This window comes from Mustela lutreola, chromosome X, assembly GCF_030435805.1.
Source record: "Mustela lutreola isolate mMusLut2 chromosome X, mMusLut2.pri, whole genome shotgun sequence".
NCBI lineage: Eukaryota > Metazoa > Chordata > Mammalia > Carnivora > Mustelidae > Mustela > Mustela lutreola.
Window position 1 is genome coordinate 33,782,770 of NC_081308.1, and position 17,551 is coordinate 33,800,320.

General features: G+C 50.1%; 2 protein-coding genes across 3 annotated transcripts in view; both read right to left on the reverse strand.

Annotated features, from left to right (window-relative positions):
- SRPX (sushi repeat containing protein X-linked) overlaps window positions 1-7,004 on the reverse strand; it is a 117,818-nt gene extending 110,814 nt beyond the window's left edge. For both annotated transcript variants that reach the window (XM_059156693.1, XM_059156692.1), the window contains exon 1: window positions 6,805-7,004. In XM_059156693.1, the coding sequence (XP_059012676.1) occupies window positions 6,805-6,883 (79 nt within the window). In that variant the 5' untranslated portion in view covers window positions 6,884-7,004. The remainder of the gene's footprint in view (window positions 1-6,804) is intronic.
- Window positions 7,005-11,620: 4,616 nt separating this feature from the next.
- The window catches only part of RPGR (retinitis pigmentosa GTPase regulator), an 86,519-nt gene continuing 80,588 nt past the window's right edge, over window positions 11,621-17,551 (reverse strand). Inside the window, exon 18 of the mRNA XM_059156691.1 lies at window positions 11,621-15,749. Coding sequence (XP_059012674.1) covers window positions 15,723-15,749 — 27 coding nt within the window. The 3' untranslated portion in view covers window positions 11,621-15,722. The remainder of the gene's footprint in view (window positions 15,750-17,551) is intronic.

Below are 17,551 nucleotides of genomic sequence, written 5' to 3' on the forward strand. Positions count from 1 at the left end.
GGGGGCAGAGTCACAGAAGGTAGGGGACGTGGCCACGCCACCACTTCCTCACCACTCCACAGTGGGCCTGCCAAACCCTGGCTCAGTCTTTGCCCTGTGGCCCTAAATTAACCAGTGTTTTTGAACATTCCTGGATCCCTGGATCTGGCACGGTCACTCAGCTCAGCCACCCACACAGTAAGTGGCCGGCCAGAGTCATCAGTCAGAGGGTCCCGGGATGCAGTCGGTGTTGGACAGACAGATGCTCACAAGGCACAACTGGGAAGACGCTGCCGACAGCCAGCAATGGGACATGAGAAATCAGCGGCCGGTCCCCTGGAACCCAACACGTGACAGGTCACCGCAAGAACAAGCGGGGCAGGAGAAAGCTCACAATGCTATTTCCAGGCCAAGGCAGAAAATCTGCCCCCAAGTCTGTGTTCGGATTTGTCTGACTATTACTCATAAAAAAGTTCTAAAACCATGATACTCAATTTACAACCCCAAACCTCTGGGATAATCCAAGCCATTAGGTCCAAGCCCATTTATGCTCTCCCTGGAGAACAATGCAGAAAGAGACATCCAGTATGAGCTAAGGATTACGGGCGAGTGAATCATGCATCTCCGGAATGAAAACTCCAGAGGTTTCTGGGTCGAGCGCGCCATGAGGATCGTAAGGTCCAGGTGAAACCAATTATCATCTGGAAAACTTGGGAGCTCAGCAATGCTACCAATGGCTTCTCTCTTGCACAAGCTTTAGCCTTAAACCTTGATCTGCAAATCCTGCCTCTGGGTCTCCCAGGAGTTTCTGAGTCTCCCAGAATAGTGTCCCAGGGGGATGTGACATCCAACAGCCCCAGCCATTAACTATGCCTTGGCTCGTCGCCCGTCCAGAGGGGGTCTCCTGTTCAGGACAGTGCAAATTTCCTCTGATGTTTTGCTGTCTTGCATTCCTTTTTCTCTGGGAATTAGCATCTTGGAAATTCCAGTGAAATCCTACAGGGATATTTGAAACAGAACCCTTGTTCTCCGCCACGATAAATTATTTTAGCTGGTTCTTTAAGCCACGAATACGGACTAAAGATCCTCCTCCAGGTCGCAGACTCTGGGCTAAGCGAGGGGTACAACGAGTTGCCAACCCAGGCCCGAAGGCAATTACCATCTATGATTATGCCTGCTTTGTTGGGTGTTGATTTTTAGGCGAGGAGGAGAAGATGTACCTCTGGTCGCGACCTGAGGGACCCCCGGCTCAGCGGTTCCATCGCAGTTTTCCTACTCTGACAATTTCATCTTACTAGGCATGTGCAATGTTGTGTCCATTAAGGGCAGCTTGCTCATGCAATTCATGAAGAGCTTCTAGTTGAGTAGTGGTTCTGAATTGGGAGAAGGGCCTTCTCCCCAGAAAAAGAACACCCACGCGGATTTTTCTTTCCAATTTCCAGATGTTCATAGGGAAGTGCCCGGACCTCTGCTAACCTTTCTTGGGCCTGGGGGCCACTGTCACGGGCCTCAGCCATCCACGAACATCATTCTCCAACGTCCAGGCCCAGTGCTCCTGCAATGGCAGCTCTCTGGGCTCCCAGAGCCTGTCGACCCGCCACTGCTACATCATTTCCCCCCATAGATAAGCCCCTGTCTCTTTCCCATAAGAGAGAAAACACCAAGAGAAGGAATTCCCCAGTTTCTTCACCCCGCTGTCCCAAGCACACCATCATTCTGTGTCCGCTTGAAAAAGTCTCTGGGTAGAGCCCCGTTTTCATTAAAAAAGGCAGAAAAAGTTTCCATTACAGAACTACTTTCAAATATCCAAGAGAAAAGAACTGAGGCTTAAAAGGCTCCCATAAACAATGGCCCATAAAAGCTGACAGTCGAGAACTCACGCAAGGGCCAACCTAAGGAAGGGGCCGGCGTGAGCGACTCCCCAGGACCTGGAACTCGTTCACGCCGCTCGGCTGGAAGTGAGTCTGTAACCTGGGTATTCATCATAACTTGGCTGCCACAAGTTCATACTATGGGATAGCCTGGCAAAAGGAATCTTTCTTCTGTTTAAACTCAATCTTCACTTTCAATTACCCATTTAAGCTGTGTTCTCTGAAAGGGGAATTGATGGAGCGCACACATTTGCGTTCACTAAGGAAAGCGTTCAACTACTATAGCAAAGAGGCCAAGAAAAATAATAAATGTACGCTCCAGCTTGTGGCTGCAGTAAGTCTCTCGCCTTACAGCCCCCAACAGAGAAGGTTATTGCTTAAGCAGAGGGTGTTCAGGGACTGAAAAAGCAACCTCTATGGCCAGCGAGCCACAGTCGCTCTGCATGGAGATTCATGGTGGCACAGAGCCCTGTTGACCCGTGCATGATTCTCTCAGCTCCTTTCTTTCCAGTGGCCCATCAGCCACATTACAGGGCCAGTAACTTGACCAGCACAAACACCCTCTTGGCTCCAGGTGCTCGGCTAGGCCCCAGAATACAAAGAAAGGGAAGATGTGGTAGTACCCACCTTCCAGAAGTCAGAATCTAGAAGTATACAGGAGTGTGTAAATTATTGTACCGTACGACACATGTCATAAACACTGCAAGAGAAACATGGAGTGCCGTGGGTGTTTAACAGAAGGCAGAAGCTTCCCATTTAAGGGATCAAGGAAACGTTTCATCCAAAAGAGGGTGACACTGGAGGATGGGCGGAATTTGGGCCGGCAGGTGGCTGGGGTTCAGGGGGATGGAGGGAGGGAGGAATTCCAGGTGCAGGAAGCAGCAATCACCAAGAAGAGGGAAAATGTGGTTCAAGCTCTGTGAAAACAGGTAGTCTGTTTGGCCACATTTTAGGAAACCAGGAGAGAAAGACCGAAAATTTAGGCTGGAAGCAATTGTGTAGTCCGCTGAAAACAACTGAGAACTTTCTAGTTAACGTGACAGAGGACAGGCAGCTGCCACTCTCAGTGTTTGAGTAGGTGTAAAAGTAGTTGTACTTAAAGACCAGTATCAGTTATGATCCCAGAGTCCTGGGATCGAGCCCCACATCGGGCTCTCTGCTCAGCAGGAAGCCTGCTTCCCCCCCCGCCCCCCCGCCTGCCTCTCTGCCTGCTTGTGATCTCTGTCAGATAAATAAATAAAATCTTCTAAAATAAAAAAAAAAAAGACCAGTATCTGGCCAGAGAAAGTAGAATGAATTAGAATAAGGGAGACTGTAAGCGAGAATGGTACGGTAACCATGGAAAAGAGAGGGCCTATATTTCAGTTATGGTGTAAAAATTGATGAGATCGGAAGGTCTGAAGACAGTGCTTGAAGGACAGTTTCTAGTGTGTCTTCGAGTTCACAAAGCTGTGACTGGACTCCAAGTTTCTCGGTGAAGAAAATGCTCGATGAAAATGTCCTGCTCTCCCCAGACTCCCTGCTTTTTAATTCCCCTTTTTTAATGAAGAGGAACTTTCTCATATCCTTACACCTTTTAACTCCAAAGAGAAATTTCTAGCTTAGCCTGCCCCGGGAGAGACTTTAATTGTAGATTGTGGGGCAGGTGTTCACTTCCTAATACTTATCTATGAAGGTGGCACTTCGGAGGACGGCTCTGGCTCATGTGGTCTGGCTGGGCTTTGAACAAACCTCACTGAGTTTTCCTGACTGGTGAAACCACGCCTGCTCACCAGTTTTCTCCCAGGATAAGATTCACGGAGCCTTTCTTGGGGCCCACTTTGCTCATTCTTCATCTTCAGCTTTGCTTCCAGGATGAGGTAGCGTGAACCTCTGAACTCTCAGGTGTAAATGAGGTTTTAAGAGTTGATTTAAGCACAGAAGAAAAATGGAAATGCAGATCAAAACCACAATGAGCTGTCACCTCACACCTGTTAGAATAGCTATCATCAAAAAGACAAGAAGTAACAAGCGTAGGCCAGGAGGTGGGGACCAGGGAACCCTCTGTGCTGTGTTGGTGGGAATGCAGACTGGGGCACCACTGTGGAAAACAGTATGGAGGTGCCCCCAAAAGTTAAAAACAGAGCTACCATATGATCCAGCATTCATTCCACTTCTGGGTGTTTATCCGAAGAAAATGAAAACATTAACTCAAAAAGATATCTGCATCCCCATGTTCTTTGCAGCATTATTTATAATAGCCAAGATATGGAAGCAACCCATGTCCACTGATAGATGAATGGTTAAAGAAGATGTGGTGTAGATACACACACACACACACATACACAACAATACTATTCAGGCATAATAAAAAGGAATCTTGCCATTAGCAATGGACAACATGGAACTTTGAGGACATAATGCTAAGTGAAGTAAGTCAGATAGAAAGATAAATCACCATCTGACTTCCCTTGTATGTACAATTTGAAATACAAAACAAAAAACCCCAAGCTCGTAGATACAGAGAACAGACTGGTGGTTACAGAGCTGGGGGTAGGGGAATGGGAAAAATGGGCAAAGGGGGTCAAAACGTACAAACTTCCAGTTACAAAATAAATAAGCCATGCGGATGTACTAATGTACACCATGGTGATTACAGTTAATTAATACTGTATTAGATATTTGAAAGTTACTCAGAGTAAATCTTCCAAGTCTTCAACACAAGAAAAAAAAATTGTAACTACATATGGTGACTGATGGTAACTAGACTTCTGGTGGTGATCATTTCACAAAGTATACAAATAGCAAGTCACTGTGTTATACACCTGAAACTAACATGTAATGTCAACTATACCTCAAAAAAAAAAAAAAGCTCCAAAAAAGACCAGAATAAAAACTTTTATCTCTTATAGCCATACAAACACAATCAAACACAAACAACTTTGCTACAAACTTTCTATACATTTCATGTGGATTTTTGTAGACACCGTGTCTTTGCTGGGCTGCAAAGAATGAATCCGATGCCAGAAAAGCTGCATCAAATTCAAAGATGGAAGAACTCCAGAGACCTTCTAGGAGTGGGAATGATTTACTCTCACTCTGACAGATTTGCTATTAAATCTCAGATAGTTATATAATGGTGGTGGTTGTGATGGGGCCCTTTGTCCCCGCCTCCCTCTTTTAGAGGTTCCTGATTCCAGGCCTCTTACCTTCTCTCTTACTGGAGACATAATGTCCAGTTGCTAAGGTAGTTCCTCTGAGATGATCTGCAAACCCTCTCTGTCACCCAGCACTTAGGGTGAATTCTGCTGATGGGATTTGCCCTGGGACCCACTGGCCTAGAGTTTCCCCTCCCCAGGCTTCCCAAGCCCCAGCAGAGCACATTTCCTGAGAGACCTCACTGAGAGGGGCCCAAGAGGAGGCAGCCTGCTGGCTGGCTGAATTAGCCAGGGGCAGTTCCCCAGAGACAGAGAGGCGTGCCCAAACTGGCACACCCATTTTCCTGTGGATGCCTGGGCCCTGGCAGCAAGCTACACTATATTAGGGTAGAAGCTGGGAGAAAGGAGAGCAGAGGGATTTCAGATGGAAAAAGAGAAGAGGCCCCTTGGCTGAGAAAGGCTCCAGCAGACTTACAGGCAGCTCAGAGATGCCTGGGACTTCAGCGTGAAAGGCTGTCTCCAGCTTCTCAACTTCTCTCTTGCTCCCTGTCCAGTACTGACCTCCCCTTCCCCTCTTGGTTCACGGTAACCCAACTCCTAAACAGCAGTGGGCAGCATGGGAATGGCAATTGCCTGGGGCAGAGGATGAAGTCTCCTTTCTACTTTGCCTGGAATCAGTTCCCACCAAACAGCTCAAAACCCAGTTGCTGTATATATCACTTTACACACTTGTTTGAGTCATTCATTCATTTAGGGCTGTGCGGAGTATTTCCAGCAGCCTTCTCTACCTCTTCGTACCCCACTACCTGGGAACCCTCCACCGCCACCCAGAACTTGGTAGGTTCATTCCTTGGACCCCCGATTTAAACTGCCCATAGTGTTGAGCGCAAAGTCAAATGTCTGCACGCCCTCAAGTCCACACCACCCACCTTCCCATTAGCACTAAATTAAACTGCACCCCCGGATTTCTTTTCCATTGCTGGGGGATAGGGGTGCATCCATGTTGTCCTGCTCTCCTGAAGCCCCTACTGACCAAAGACTCCCAGATGAGGGAGTCAGCTGAAGCTTTTTTAAAGGGCAAATCTAGAGATTTTGTGAACACCAAATCGGAAGATTTTGTCAACACCAAGAGAGCCCCGAATAACTACCTGGGGCCCCTTAGATGCTAGAGACCACGCCCCCGAGCAACAAGAAGCCACACCCCCTGCCTAGCCGAGCCGCGGGCCTGTAGTCCCGGTTCCTTGGGGCTAACCGAGCGCCTGCCACAAGTGACCACTCTCTGCCGGCACCTCTCTCCCAGAGGCGCAGACTTTCTCGGAATCCCCAGCAGGCGGGGGGGGGGGGGGGGGGTTGGGGGATGCGGGAGAGGCCCCAGCCTGTGCCGTCCCAGGGAGCTGCTCGCCCGCGGCGCTTGCCCTGCAGCCCCCAGGGGTGGCCCGGCCCCTCCAAGGGGAGCGGGTAGGGGCTTCTTCCAGGACAAGCTGCGGGCCCGCCCCCCGCCCCCCGGGCCTCGGCGGTGCGCCGAGGTGTCGGCGGGACACCGTGTCAGGCACAACTCCAGGTGGGGAGAAACTAGCCCGCCGCCAAACTTCCCTTCGTGGTCTCGGGCGCTAACCTGGGTCCGCTCAGGCACCCGGCAGCGCAGACCACAGGGTCCGCGGCTCGTGGCGCCCGGCGTGGGGCCGACAGCCGGCTCTCCCCTCCCGGTGCCCAGACGCGAGCCCGCTACGCCCGTCCCCTCCCTGGGGCCGCCAAAGCCAAGTCCCGGGCAGACAAAGGGCTCCCGGCCGGGGACACTGCCCCGCCTCCGGTCCTACCTGGGAAGGCGCGGCTCGGTGGGACCCGCAGCAGCAGCAGCAGCAGCAGCAGGGCGGCCCGGAGTGCGGGGCTCCCCATGGCGCGCACGGCGCTCGCTCGGCTGGGCTCGGCTCCGGCTCGGCTGCGCCGCGCGCCTTCAGGGGGCGGAGGAGACAGACGGGGCCGAGGGGCTGCGCGGCGAGCGGGTGAAGCCCAGCTGGAAAACTCCTCCCTCTCGCCCTCCCTCCGGCTCGCCTGGGGCCTGCCCTCCTTCCGCCGCCTCCCCCGGACGCTGGCGCGGTCTGGGGCTCCGACCTAGCCCCTCCTTTGCTGCCAGCCCTTCTTCTGGAAGCGGGGCTGGCCCCCCAGGGCCGGAGAGCTCCAGGAACGTGCCCTAGCACGTCGGATGACCCCAAACACTTTCCTGCTCTCTGATTCCGCGCACCCCGAATACACACACGGGTGCCCAACCTTCTCCCAGATCCCGGACCCCCCACGCTGTCATCTGTGCTGAGAGCCGCGTGAGCCATTCTGTGTGAAGGGACAACCGGTCGGGTCCACAATAGCCCCTGCGGCCTGGCTATTAACGGCCGCGTTCACCGACCTGACCCTCACGACCCCGTCTCAGGTTCGGTACTATTATGCCCATTTTACCCAAGAAGACACCGGTGCTTGGAAACTTGCCCAGTTCACCGTTACGGGCACAGAGGGGATTTGAAGTTAGGTGTGCGGCTCTGAGGACACCAACGTCCATACTACAGCTTTTTTGTTTCTCTCTTGTAAGGGAATGAATCAAGGGCTGGAAGGGGAGCCTGCTGAACTGCGGTTTGGAATGGGGTTTGGAATGGGGCTTGAGGTTCTCTTTCCAGGTCGGCTGATGGACAGGCACAAGGCACAGAAAATTCCCCATGTCTCACCCCAAGTCTTGGGAATGCAGCTGTTGCAGTTTTCTGCAGCCCAGTTTCACCATTTCCTGGGTTGTTCTCCACCACCTCCAAGGACATCAGGACAAGCCCAAAGCCTCCAACCTGTGGCCTGCCATCAGGATAGGGTTTCTAGGCTGCCTGCAGGAGGGATCTGGTTTCTTCTTTGAGTCTTTCCCAAAAGTTTTTGTTTTGTTTTTGTTGTGTTGTGAACCCACAAGGCAGCACCTGGCTTGTTTCCTGCCCCAAGGGGGTCTTAGCTAAGGCAAATTGCAATCAGGGCTGCTGCATCAGGTTGTGCACTGTGCAAAGGTGCCTGGAGGAAGAGGGATGTCGGAGCGGAAATCCAGCCACCTCTGGGTCAAGGAGCCCTGCACCTAGGCAAGGTCACATACATTGAGGAGGGGCAACTTTCTCCTTGGTCACTAGTCTCATCCACTAGCTAGGCTAAAAGCCCTGGGAACATCCATCCAGAAGGGTTTCAAATTCTTTTATCCCAGTTCTCACAAAAGCCCCTGACTTGAGCTTCCATCTTGAGCTTCCATCTCCAATGAGATTCTCCACAGCTGCTCCCTGCTCAGGAAGCCAACAACCCTTCAATAACACCCTGAGTCACAAGAAAATGAGGGAGAGCCACCTCACCTGTGGACTCTGTCAGACCAGACTCACCTGGGCCTCCGAGTCGTTCTCAACCCTGGCCAACCACAAAGGGCCAGGGGGAGGGGTGGGCACTTCATGAAAACATCACATCAGGGCTGGACCCCAGACCAATGAAACTAGAATCTTTAGGGAGGTGGCCTGGAGTTTGGCCAGATGCATATTTTTCTTCCCCCAAGTTCAGTGGGGCAGGTTTTTAAAATGGGCTAAATTCTGGACTAGCATTTCTCAACCTAGGCACCACTGACATTTGGGGCCTGACACCATTTTGCTGGGGAGAGTGGCTGCCTGTGCACCAGATGCCAGGGAAACACCTCCTCTTCCAAGTCATGACAATGAAAAACTGCCAGACGTCACGTGTGCCCCAGGGGAAAGTTTGCCCCCAGGGGAGAACAACTGTTCCGGGCTCATGAACAGAGGTGAATATGTACCCCAAATTCCAGGTCCAGGTTAGCCTGCCCGGTGGCCTTCCTTCACCACACCACTTCTGAAGCGAGCTCTCCTCACAGAAACCAGCCTAAGTTCTATTACAGGGCTGAGAAGGAACCCCTGGCTCTCTCCTAGCACCGGAGTCTGGCTGAATTACAGCAAACACCACTCTGTGTTGAAGAGTTTTCCTCTCTGCGTGTATAAGGCTAAGCAAAATGAGCTGTCAGAGAAAAACAAATACCATATGATTTTACTCACATGTGGAATTTAAGAAACAAAAAAAATGAACAAAGGAAAAAAAAAAGAGACAAACCGAAAAACAGACTCTGAACTATAGAGAACAAACAGATGGTCACCAGAGGGGACAAGGGTAGGGGGACAGGAGAAATAGGTGACAGGGACCCAAGAGCACACTTGCCATGATGAGCACTAATGTAGAAAAGTGTTGAATCACTATATCGTACACCTGAAACTAATACAACACTGTATGTTAAGTATGCTGAAATTAAAATTAATAAAAGATTATACCAAGTTTTATGGTAAAAAAAATTTTTCTCTTTGCTGCCCTAAAGCAAACTCCAATCAGATTTTATTATTCTTACTATTACTACTATTATTATTTTTTAAAGAAGGCTCCACACCCAATGTGGGGCTTGAACCCATGAACCGGAGATCAAGATTTGCACGCTCTACTGACTAAGCCAGGCACCCCAACACTGCTACTATTATTCCAGGTTTCTCTCTCTCTGATAGAGGAGATGGGGGCAGAGGAAGGGAAGGGAAAGAGGTTATCAGTTCCTCCCACAATATCTTGCTAGACAATAGGACAGTTTTGTAGAATAAATCTGGCAAACAACTGAACCCAGAAGATGGGGTACTGAGTCCATGGAAACAGGAAGAGAAGTCACTCAAGGGGTGCCACAGAGCTCTGATCTCATTCCTGTCCCACTGGACATAACAATTGAGGAACTGAAAAAAAGGACACGGTTGGTGTAAGACACCAAGACAGGCAGGCAAGAAGCAGGTTCCAAACATCTGTATGGGCAGGAATGCTGTATAGACGCTGAATGGCAAAGAAGGATCAGTACGACATGCTGCATTAGACCTCAAAAACCAAGCACACAGATACAGAGGAGGTGAAAATGGCTTCAAGGGAAAACCCGTGAGAGCACAATCTAGCTGCTTCCAAAGGAAGAAAGAAAGATTTCCCGGGCCCCTCAGGGCCATGCTGACAGCACCTCTTCTGTCCACCGAAGCATTCCTGAAGGCTGGGCAAAGTGCCAGAGGAGAGGAGAAGAGAACACAGACATCAAAGCCTGGTGGGGGGTGTGGAGGTGTCTTTCCACTCTGTGCAGTGGCGAGGAGCTTGGCTTAACCACCACATTCTCCTGAGTCAACGCAGGATGACCCACAGCGGAGAAAGAAGAGGATTCCAGAACTCACCCCCACTTTCTGCCTTGCATTTGTCAGCTGAGACCAGTGAAGGAGAACCTGCCGGCCACCTCCCTCCCTACTGAAGGACAGATTCCCTGTGGACGGACGTCACTCAAGGTCCTTCCCTGCCTGTGCTCCTGCCATTTCCCCCACTCCTCCTTGTCCTCCTAGGCTTTCCAACCAGTTCTTCTCTTCTCTTTCCACCTCTTTTCCGAGTAAAGGGCCTGCAGTTTGAGGGGAAAGCTGGTGGCCCACTGCACCTCAGGAAATGGACTGACATTTCCCAACGTCGAGGAGCCACTCTGAAGTGAAGCAGCCTGCGTCGATGCTTCCCAGACCATCTGTAGTAAAGGACCATTATTTTAAGATGTCCAATCCAAAAACTAAAACAATAACAAAATAAAATAAAACAAAATGTCCAGGGGCACCTAGATGGCTCAGTTGGTTAAGTGTCTGTCTTTAGCTCAGGTGATGGTCCCAGGGTCCTGGGATCTAGTCCCGCATCAGGCCCCCTGCTCAGTGGGGAGCCTGCTTCTCCCTCTCCCTCTGCCCCCTCCCATAAGCTCTGCGCACTCTTTCTCTCAAATAAGTGGATAAAAAAATCTTTAAAAAGATTTCAAGGGGCACCTGGGTGGCTCAGTGGGTTAAAGCCTCTGCCTTCGGCTCAGGTCATGATCTCAGGGTCATGGGATCGAGCCCCGAATTGGGTTCTCTGCTCAGCAGGGAGACTGCTTCCCTTCCTCTCTCTCTCTGCCTGCCTACTACTCTGCCTACTTGTGATCTCTGTCTGTCAAATAAATAAATAAAATCTTTTAAAAATTTTTCGAATCCATCATCGATCAATGCTTTTGTAAAATCACTAAACAGGGCTCACTAGAAAAACAAAATGGAAAAAAAAAAAAAAAGCCAGAGAGCAGCATGGCTCTGGGAAGCACACTTCGAGTAGCACAGGGACAGTGGATTTAGCTTTTATGCTCCTGTACGAACTACAGACTACAGTAGACACTCTAGGTTTGTGGGAACTCGAGACAAGGACAAGGAGATTTGATCTCAATCTCTTGAAAATCCTGCTAAAGGAATGCCAGAAAGATAAGGCGCGTTGGGCTTTTACTGACCACTAACTATTAAATATCTGGAGGGGAGAGGGTTAAAGTAAGAATGTTCCAGATCAAGATCAAAAAGCAAAGGCCCGTCCAAGAATAGTATCTGTTTACAATACCTTGGCTTCAAGAGATTTCTTCTCTTTCTAAGATAAATATTCAGAACGAAACAACGCAGGCTCTAGAGTATGAAAAATGTCTGCAGCATAAGGGAAATGGAATATGTCTGTTCGAAAGATTCAAAGGAAATCATTTCTTTTATAAAAATAATAAGCTACCAAGAAAGGGAAAAGCAACTTTAGAATATATTTATTTGGCGTATTCAGTAACAGATTCGAGGGAAATGCTTTTAGAAAGTAGAAACAGGAGGTCATACCGCGAATTGAGAAATAAAAGAACGCAGAGATTTACAAAGATAATTAACGGCTTTTGGGTTCACTTGCCACATGCTAGGAAGTGATCATTCCTGCCCTGAGAACCAGAAAAAGCTGGCCAAGTGGAAAAATCAGTCCCTTTTCTCGGACCCAACGAAGCACTGGATTTTCAGGGCAAATCGTCACCTTTTGCTATGCAGAAAGACCGGCATAGCCATACAGTGCTGGCGGAGATGGGCTTACCTGGAGCAGGAGACACTCGGGAGCCATAAATTGGTAGGAACACATAAATGGCAATTTAGAAAAATTGCTGTAAGCTTGAGTGCGGCCTGTCAGGAGCGTGAGAAACTCCTGGGGCTGAGGCACAGCACAGACTCCCATGGTGCTATGGCCTTTACCTCCACGAAGCCTACCAGGTTTTCATGATGAAGATCCAAGACAGACCCCGCCTGCTCTGGCACGCGGACCAGGAGAGCAATCCTTCTGAAATAGGCCCAGAGACTTCTCCACACAAATGGGCCCCTCCCCGAGGGGAGGGACTTCACTTCCGGGAAGGGAATTCCCAGAAGAACCTCATTTGGGGAACTGCTTCCGTGGTCTGGAGTTGGGGGTGGGGGTTCTGCCAGCCACGGCCACTCCAAATCTGGGTCATAGGTGTGGGTACAGGAATCAGACCGGGTCAGGAGTAGAACTTTATCCCCAGCCTCCGTGATTAGAGGGGCAAGCACAGGTCCAGGCAGGCCAACCAAGCTTGCGCAAAAAAAATGTTCAAACAAAGCCGGATGGAAAGAATCCATCTTTGGTTAGGCACCATATGAACTGGACCTAGGAAATGCTAGCTCTGAGTCGGGCTCCGAAAGCCGAAAGACCCCACTATGCAGGACACCCTGCCACTGGGGCCATAGGCCCCGGGACATATAGCAATACTCAAGGTGGCAGCGGCAGATGAGGAAGCATCTTGAAGTCTCTGGCAACCTCCTCTGGGTGAAGCAAAACCTGACCCTTAAAATTCTGTAATAAGTCTCTATAGCCTCTTCGGGATTCTCACTCTGCTTTCCAGAAACTTTGGTCTGCTACTGGCATTACTGGAGACTGAAGGCTTGACCACAGGTCACCAAGTTCCCATGGAATCTGAGCTGCCTGTCACGAATGGAGTGTTGTCCAGCTGGCCAAGCCATGCAGTTGGGTGTGCAGAGCAGCACTCCCTCACCAAACAGAAGGCACATGAGATGCATCAGGTAGAGGCCCAAAGTTCCATGGCTCCTACTTGCACTACATGACCTTCTCTCTTCCGGTCTCCATCTTGGGCCTGATGGAACATTCCCTAGGACTGGGTGACTGAGGAAGAAAAGCCTCAGAGAGTGGTGCCTCAGGGCCACCTGAGATGGCAGAGCAGCGCGTCACGCACCGCAGCCCTACTCTCTGACAGCTTTGAGAGGCCGCGTGGAGGGGAGCCCTAGAAGGCGGGACTTTGACTAGTTTACCTGATTGTGTGGATAGACAGTCACAAGGGATATGGATTTTCCTCCCCTGGCCACAGGTTTCTGCCCAGATCACCAGCCCACAGCCCCACAGAATCCCTTCTGTGCCATCCTGGTATTTCGCAGGTATAGCCTCCCGTCGGGGTACTGCCTTCATGGCGAAGGGAGTGAGGCCATGGGCGTGTGTGCATGGACTTCACTGGTCTTACCATGTCCCCATGAGCCTGTAGCAGCTTGCTAGAGGGACAGCACCCTTTCGAAGACACCAGCTAAGTGCGCTGCAGGGTTGGCTGAAGTCCTTCTGGATGTGTACATGCTTCGAGTCGGCCTCCAGTCTACCATGCTGTGACTCCCATTACCAATACTCACCATCCGTGAGTCCAGGGGTGAAAACAGGAAGGCCACTACTCCGCGCTACCTCTGGTGATCCATTAGCAACACGTTACTTCTCATCCTTGTGATGGTGCGTAGGCTCTGCGGGTCTCGAGGTCTCAGTTCCAGAGAGAGGAATGCTCCCACCAGGGGGTCCAACCATGACCCCACTCAAGAAGAAGTAGAGACCGCTGCCTGGGCACTCTGGGTGCCTTGTGCCACTGAATGAAGAGCAGAGAAGGAGCCGACTACCTGGCTCGGTGATCGATCCTGACCGCCAGGGAGAAGCCGGGTTGCTACGACTACACAGTGGGCATGAGGAGAACATCTAGAAAGCAGGGAATCCTCCAGGTGCTTTGGCTATGCCCGTGTCCTATGATTAAAGCCCACAGAGAACTACAACAACCCAGTGCAGGCCGGGCTGCTAGTATCCCAGAACCTTCTCGAATGAAAGCTTGTGTCACTCCATCCACCAAGCAAAGAGCCACGACCAGCCACTGAGGTAACTGCTGACAGCAAAAAGAATACGCAAGGCTAGCAGGTAGGAAGAAGACAGCTGTGAAGGTCAGCGAGGACCCTGTGACCATGGCAGAGACAAGGACCATAAGAGTGATGAATATTTCTCCCTTTCTTGAATATTGATGTCTCTACATACGTTAACTGGATATTTTTGTTTTTTCTTTTCCATCCCCTTCTCATCTCACGTAAGCTGTATTAGTACTAAACTTGAACTCAGGAGCTCAGGATTTAAGTTATACGGTATCAGTGGAAGAATGTGAACCAGTTTGGAGAAGGATCCACATCACCCAAGGACAAAAATGGACAAAAAATGCATTCTCTTCCGGGGGAAAAAGTTACCATTTTTTTTTTTTTAGTTGTATAATGCTACGCAGAAGTAGGACTTCGATATGGTCCTTCTGCAGAGATTAAGTTACCTTGAGGAGATTGTGTACGGACGCTAAGTTGACTGGGGGTGGATTTTATTGGCTTTGTCATGAGTCAACTTGGCCAGGCTGAGCTACAGTTCCCAGAATTCACTCTCTTGTTTGTTTCCAGTTAGGGTCTGTCACAGGGGACATTCTTGGGGAATCTGGAGGCCGGAAGGGGAGCAGTGGCCATTTCATGGTTCCCACCTTGCCGCTTTGCTGACTTACCTCACTGGCGTGAAGCAGCTGGGCCTGCGAGCGCCCTGCCCCTCCCCCATCCTCCCTCAGACGGAGCCGAGTTCTAGGCCACGTGTTATGTGCTTAGCTCTTGACAGAGAGCACCGCTTCTGCTGGATACCCTCATCACCAAGGTCAGAGGCAACAGGAGCTGACATAGGTCATGGCCCTTCCCTATGGGGTTCCAGCTCAAGCTTGTGGGGTCCAGTCTACCTTGGTCTCCCCACTCTACTTCACAGCTTGCCTTCTCTACCACCTCCTCTGTGAACCTCAAGCTCCAGCATCAGACTCAGAGACAACAGCCATACAGACACTGCTTAGCAAGCGCCTGCGATTGCGGAAGAGCATTTCCTGTACCCCATCCATACCGGTCGTATGCAACACAGCTCCCCTACTGACTCTGCTTCTCTGCCTGGACTCACCCTGCCACAGGTACGGAGCCAGTGCAGAGGGTAAATACGGTGGGTTTTGAGCATGCTAAGCCCGGGGGGAAGGCCCACGTGGAGATGGCTACTGCTAAGACCACCAGAGATTCAGTAGGAGACATGAGAATGTGCTTGCCTGGAGGTGGAAGCTGAAGATACATGCCTCGAGAACACTGGAGATAAAAAAGCAAGAACAGGAAAATGAGGATATACAAGCGGAACAGGGGAAAGGGAAGAAAGCCATAGCAAACATCAGCTCACAGGTCCTGACAGGGGTCATCTGAGTCTCAGAGGGGAAGGCCTTTGTTCTCGCCCTCTTGCTAGATAGGACCTGTGGAAATATACCCAAAGGAACACAACCCAGGACTAGAAGCTGACAGAAAATGCAAGCAAGTGAGGAAACATCAGTTAGGTCTCGTGGCATCACCTCTTTCCTATATGGCATTGAGCCCCATGACCTCAAAGCCCTCTCCCTGGGTCGGAATGTGGTTTGTGGCATTGCTTTCCCTTCGGAGCAGAGAAGCAGGGGGCCAGCACACTTCTGAGGCTGGAAGACTCGCAGGTAGTAATGAGGAAACAATCAATTTCTGTCCCAGAGGCTATGCACCTGAAAAGGAGAGTTAATGTGTTTTGCATAAAGACCATCCTCGAGGACAGGCTTCCAACCATGATGATACCGATTTCCCAAAGAGGACCCCAGCCCTTGGCCCAGTGGGGTCTGTGCAGGATTCTGTAGAAGTAGTTCGGACCCCTTCACCCTTTATTCTCGCCAAGATTCTCAGGCTGCCAACCTTGACGGGGGTACAACGGACCCCTGGCGGAAGGCTGTAGCACTCCACTGCTTCCCCTCTCTCCTCAATCCCTGAACATCCTGTGGACGCTGGCACCTCCTGGGGCCTCCGTCTTTTAGAATGCTGATTCATCCCAAAGCATCTGCGGAGGTAATGGCCTTGACATATGTTTCCAGTCCAAGAAGGATGCGTTGGAGGAGAGGGAAAGTTTTCATTTTCTCTCTTATAATCAACCCAAAGGTCAGCATAGGACATAGACTGGAAAATTAGTCTTTGAGACTCCAGAAGAGCTGCCAGCCACAAGAAGAGCTGACACACGCCCCTGTCTCTGTATGGACGGGACTGGCTGTCTCTCCCTGTGCTTGTACCCATGCCCTTTCTCCTTGTTTTCCTCAAGACCTCTCGTGGATCCTGAGGGTTTCTTGCTCGTTGTGAGGTCCTCAGGGAAGCCAGAGCACATGCAGAAACCCTGCTGCTTGGCCAGAGCTTTGAGGGCTCCAGCCAAGTAGAAAAGCAAGCCAAGTTTAGAAACAATGAGTTAATAGTCCTTCCTGGGTTGCATCATACTATTAGTGATAACTAATCAAATGCTTCATTTAGTCAAATCCTGTTGGACTTTTTGTTCTGAGCGCTTTTCAAGGATCAGCCTCCCTCTGACCCTGGTGAATAGCCAAAGAAAAGTTGATGCATGGAAAAGTTACAAGATTTGCTCAAAGGCCCACAAGAGTTGAACACGCCCAAGCTAAAAAGAGATTCTGAGCTATCCACATTGGGATTCTACATGAATATTTTTTAGGTGGCTATTTGCAGCTTTCCCACATTGCTTGGGTCCTTCCCTCTCTTTGCTGGAGTGGGTCCAATTTCTGTTGGTTTGGAACATATATGATACAGGTGGGAACTTCTCTCACATGCCTCATGCTCCTTCTCTTTAAAAGGAGAATGCATCCGTGATGGGTCTCTTGAGCCTCTGATCTGGTACAAGGAAATTGAATGCTTCACACACCTTATTCTCAAATGTGTGCTGTTGCACGATGGTCCTATTATAACATTTTCCTTCAATTCTTTCTCTTTCAAAAAAGTTTTCTAAACTCTGCCTCTGTCAACCTGTGCCAATTGGGGTCCCACATTGTTCCTCCAAATTAACTCCTGCTGTCATTACCACCATGTTGTTTGTCTCAATAGACCTGTTTTAGTCATCTTCGTACACGTCTCAAAGGCATTCAGTACTAATGACTCCTTGCCCGCCCCAGTAACACTACTACTATTCAGCTTTAAGGACACCACACCATCATACTTCCACCAAGTCTGGATGCTCCTTAGCTTCCCATCAACCTCTGGGCAACCACTGAATGTAATGTTCTATGAGAATCTCTATACTCTTTCCCTAAGGGATCTCATCCACACTTAGAACTTTAATTGCCAGCTAAACACCAAGAACTCATAAATCTATACCTTTAGGCTCCTCTATGTGTTCCTGACCCCGCTACATGACTCCTCTTGATTGTTCAAAGACATCTCCAACACTACACGTACTGAACAGAATCGAGACCTCTAACCTGCAAAGCTGCTTGTCTCTAGTATTTTCTGTCTCTGTGACAGGCACCACTATTCATCCTTG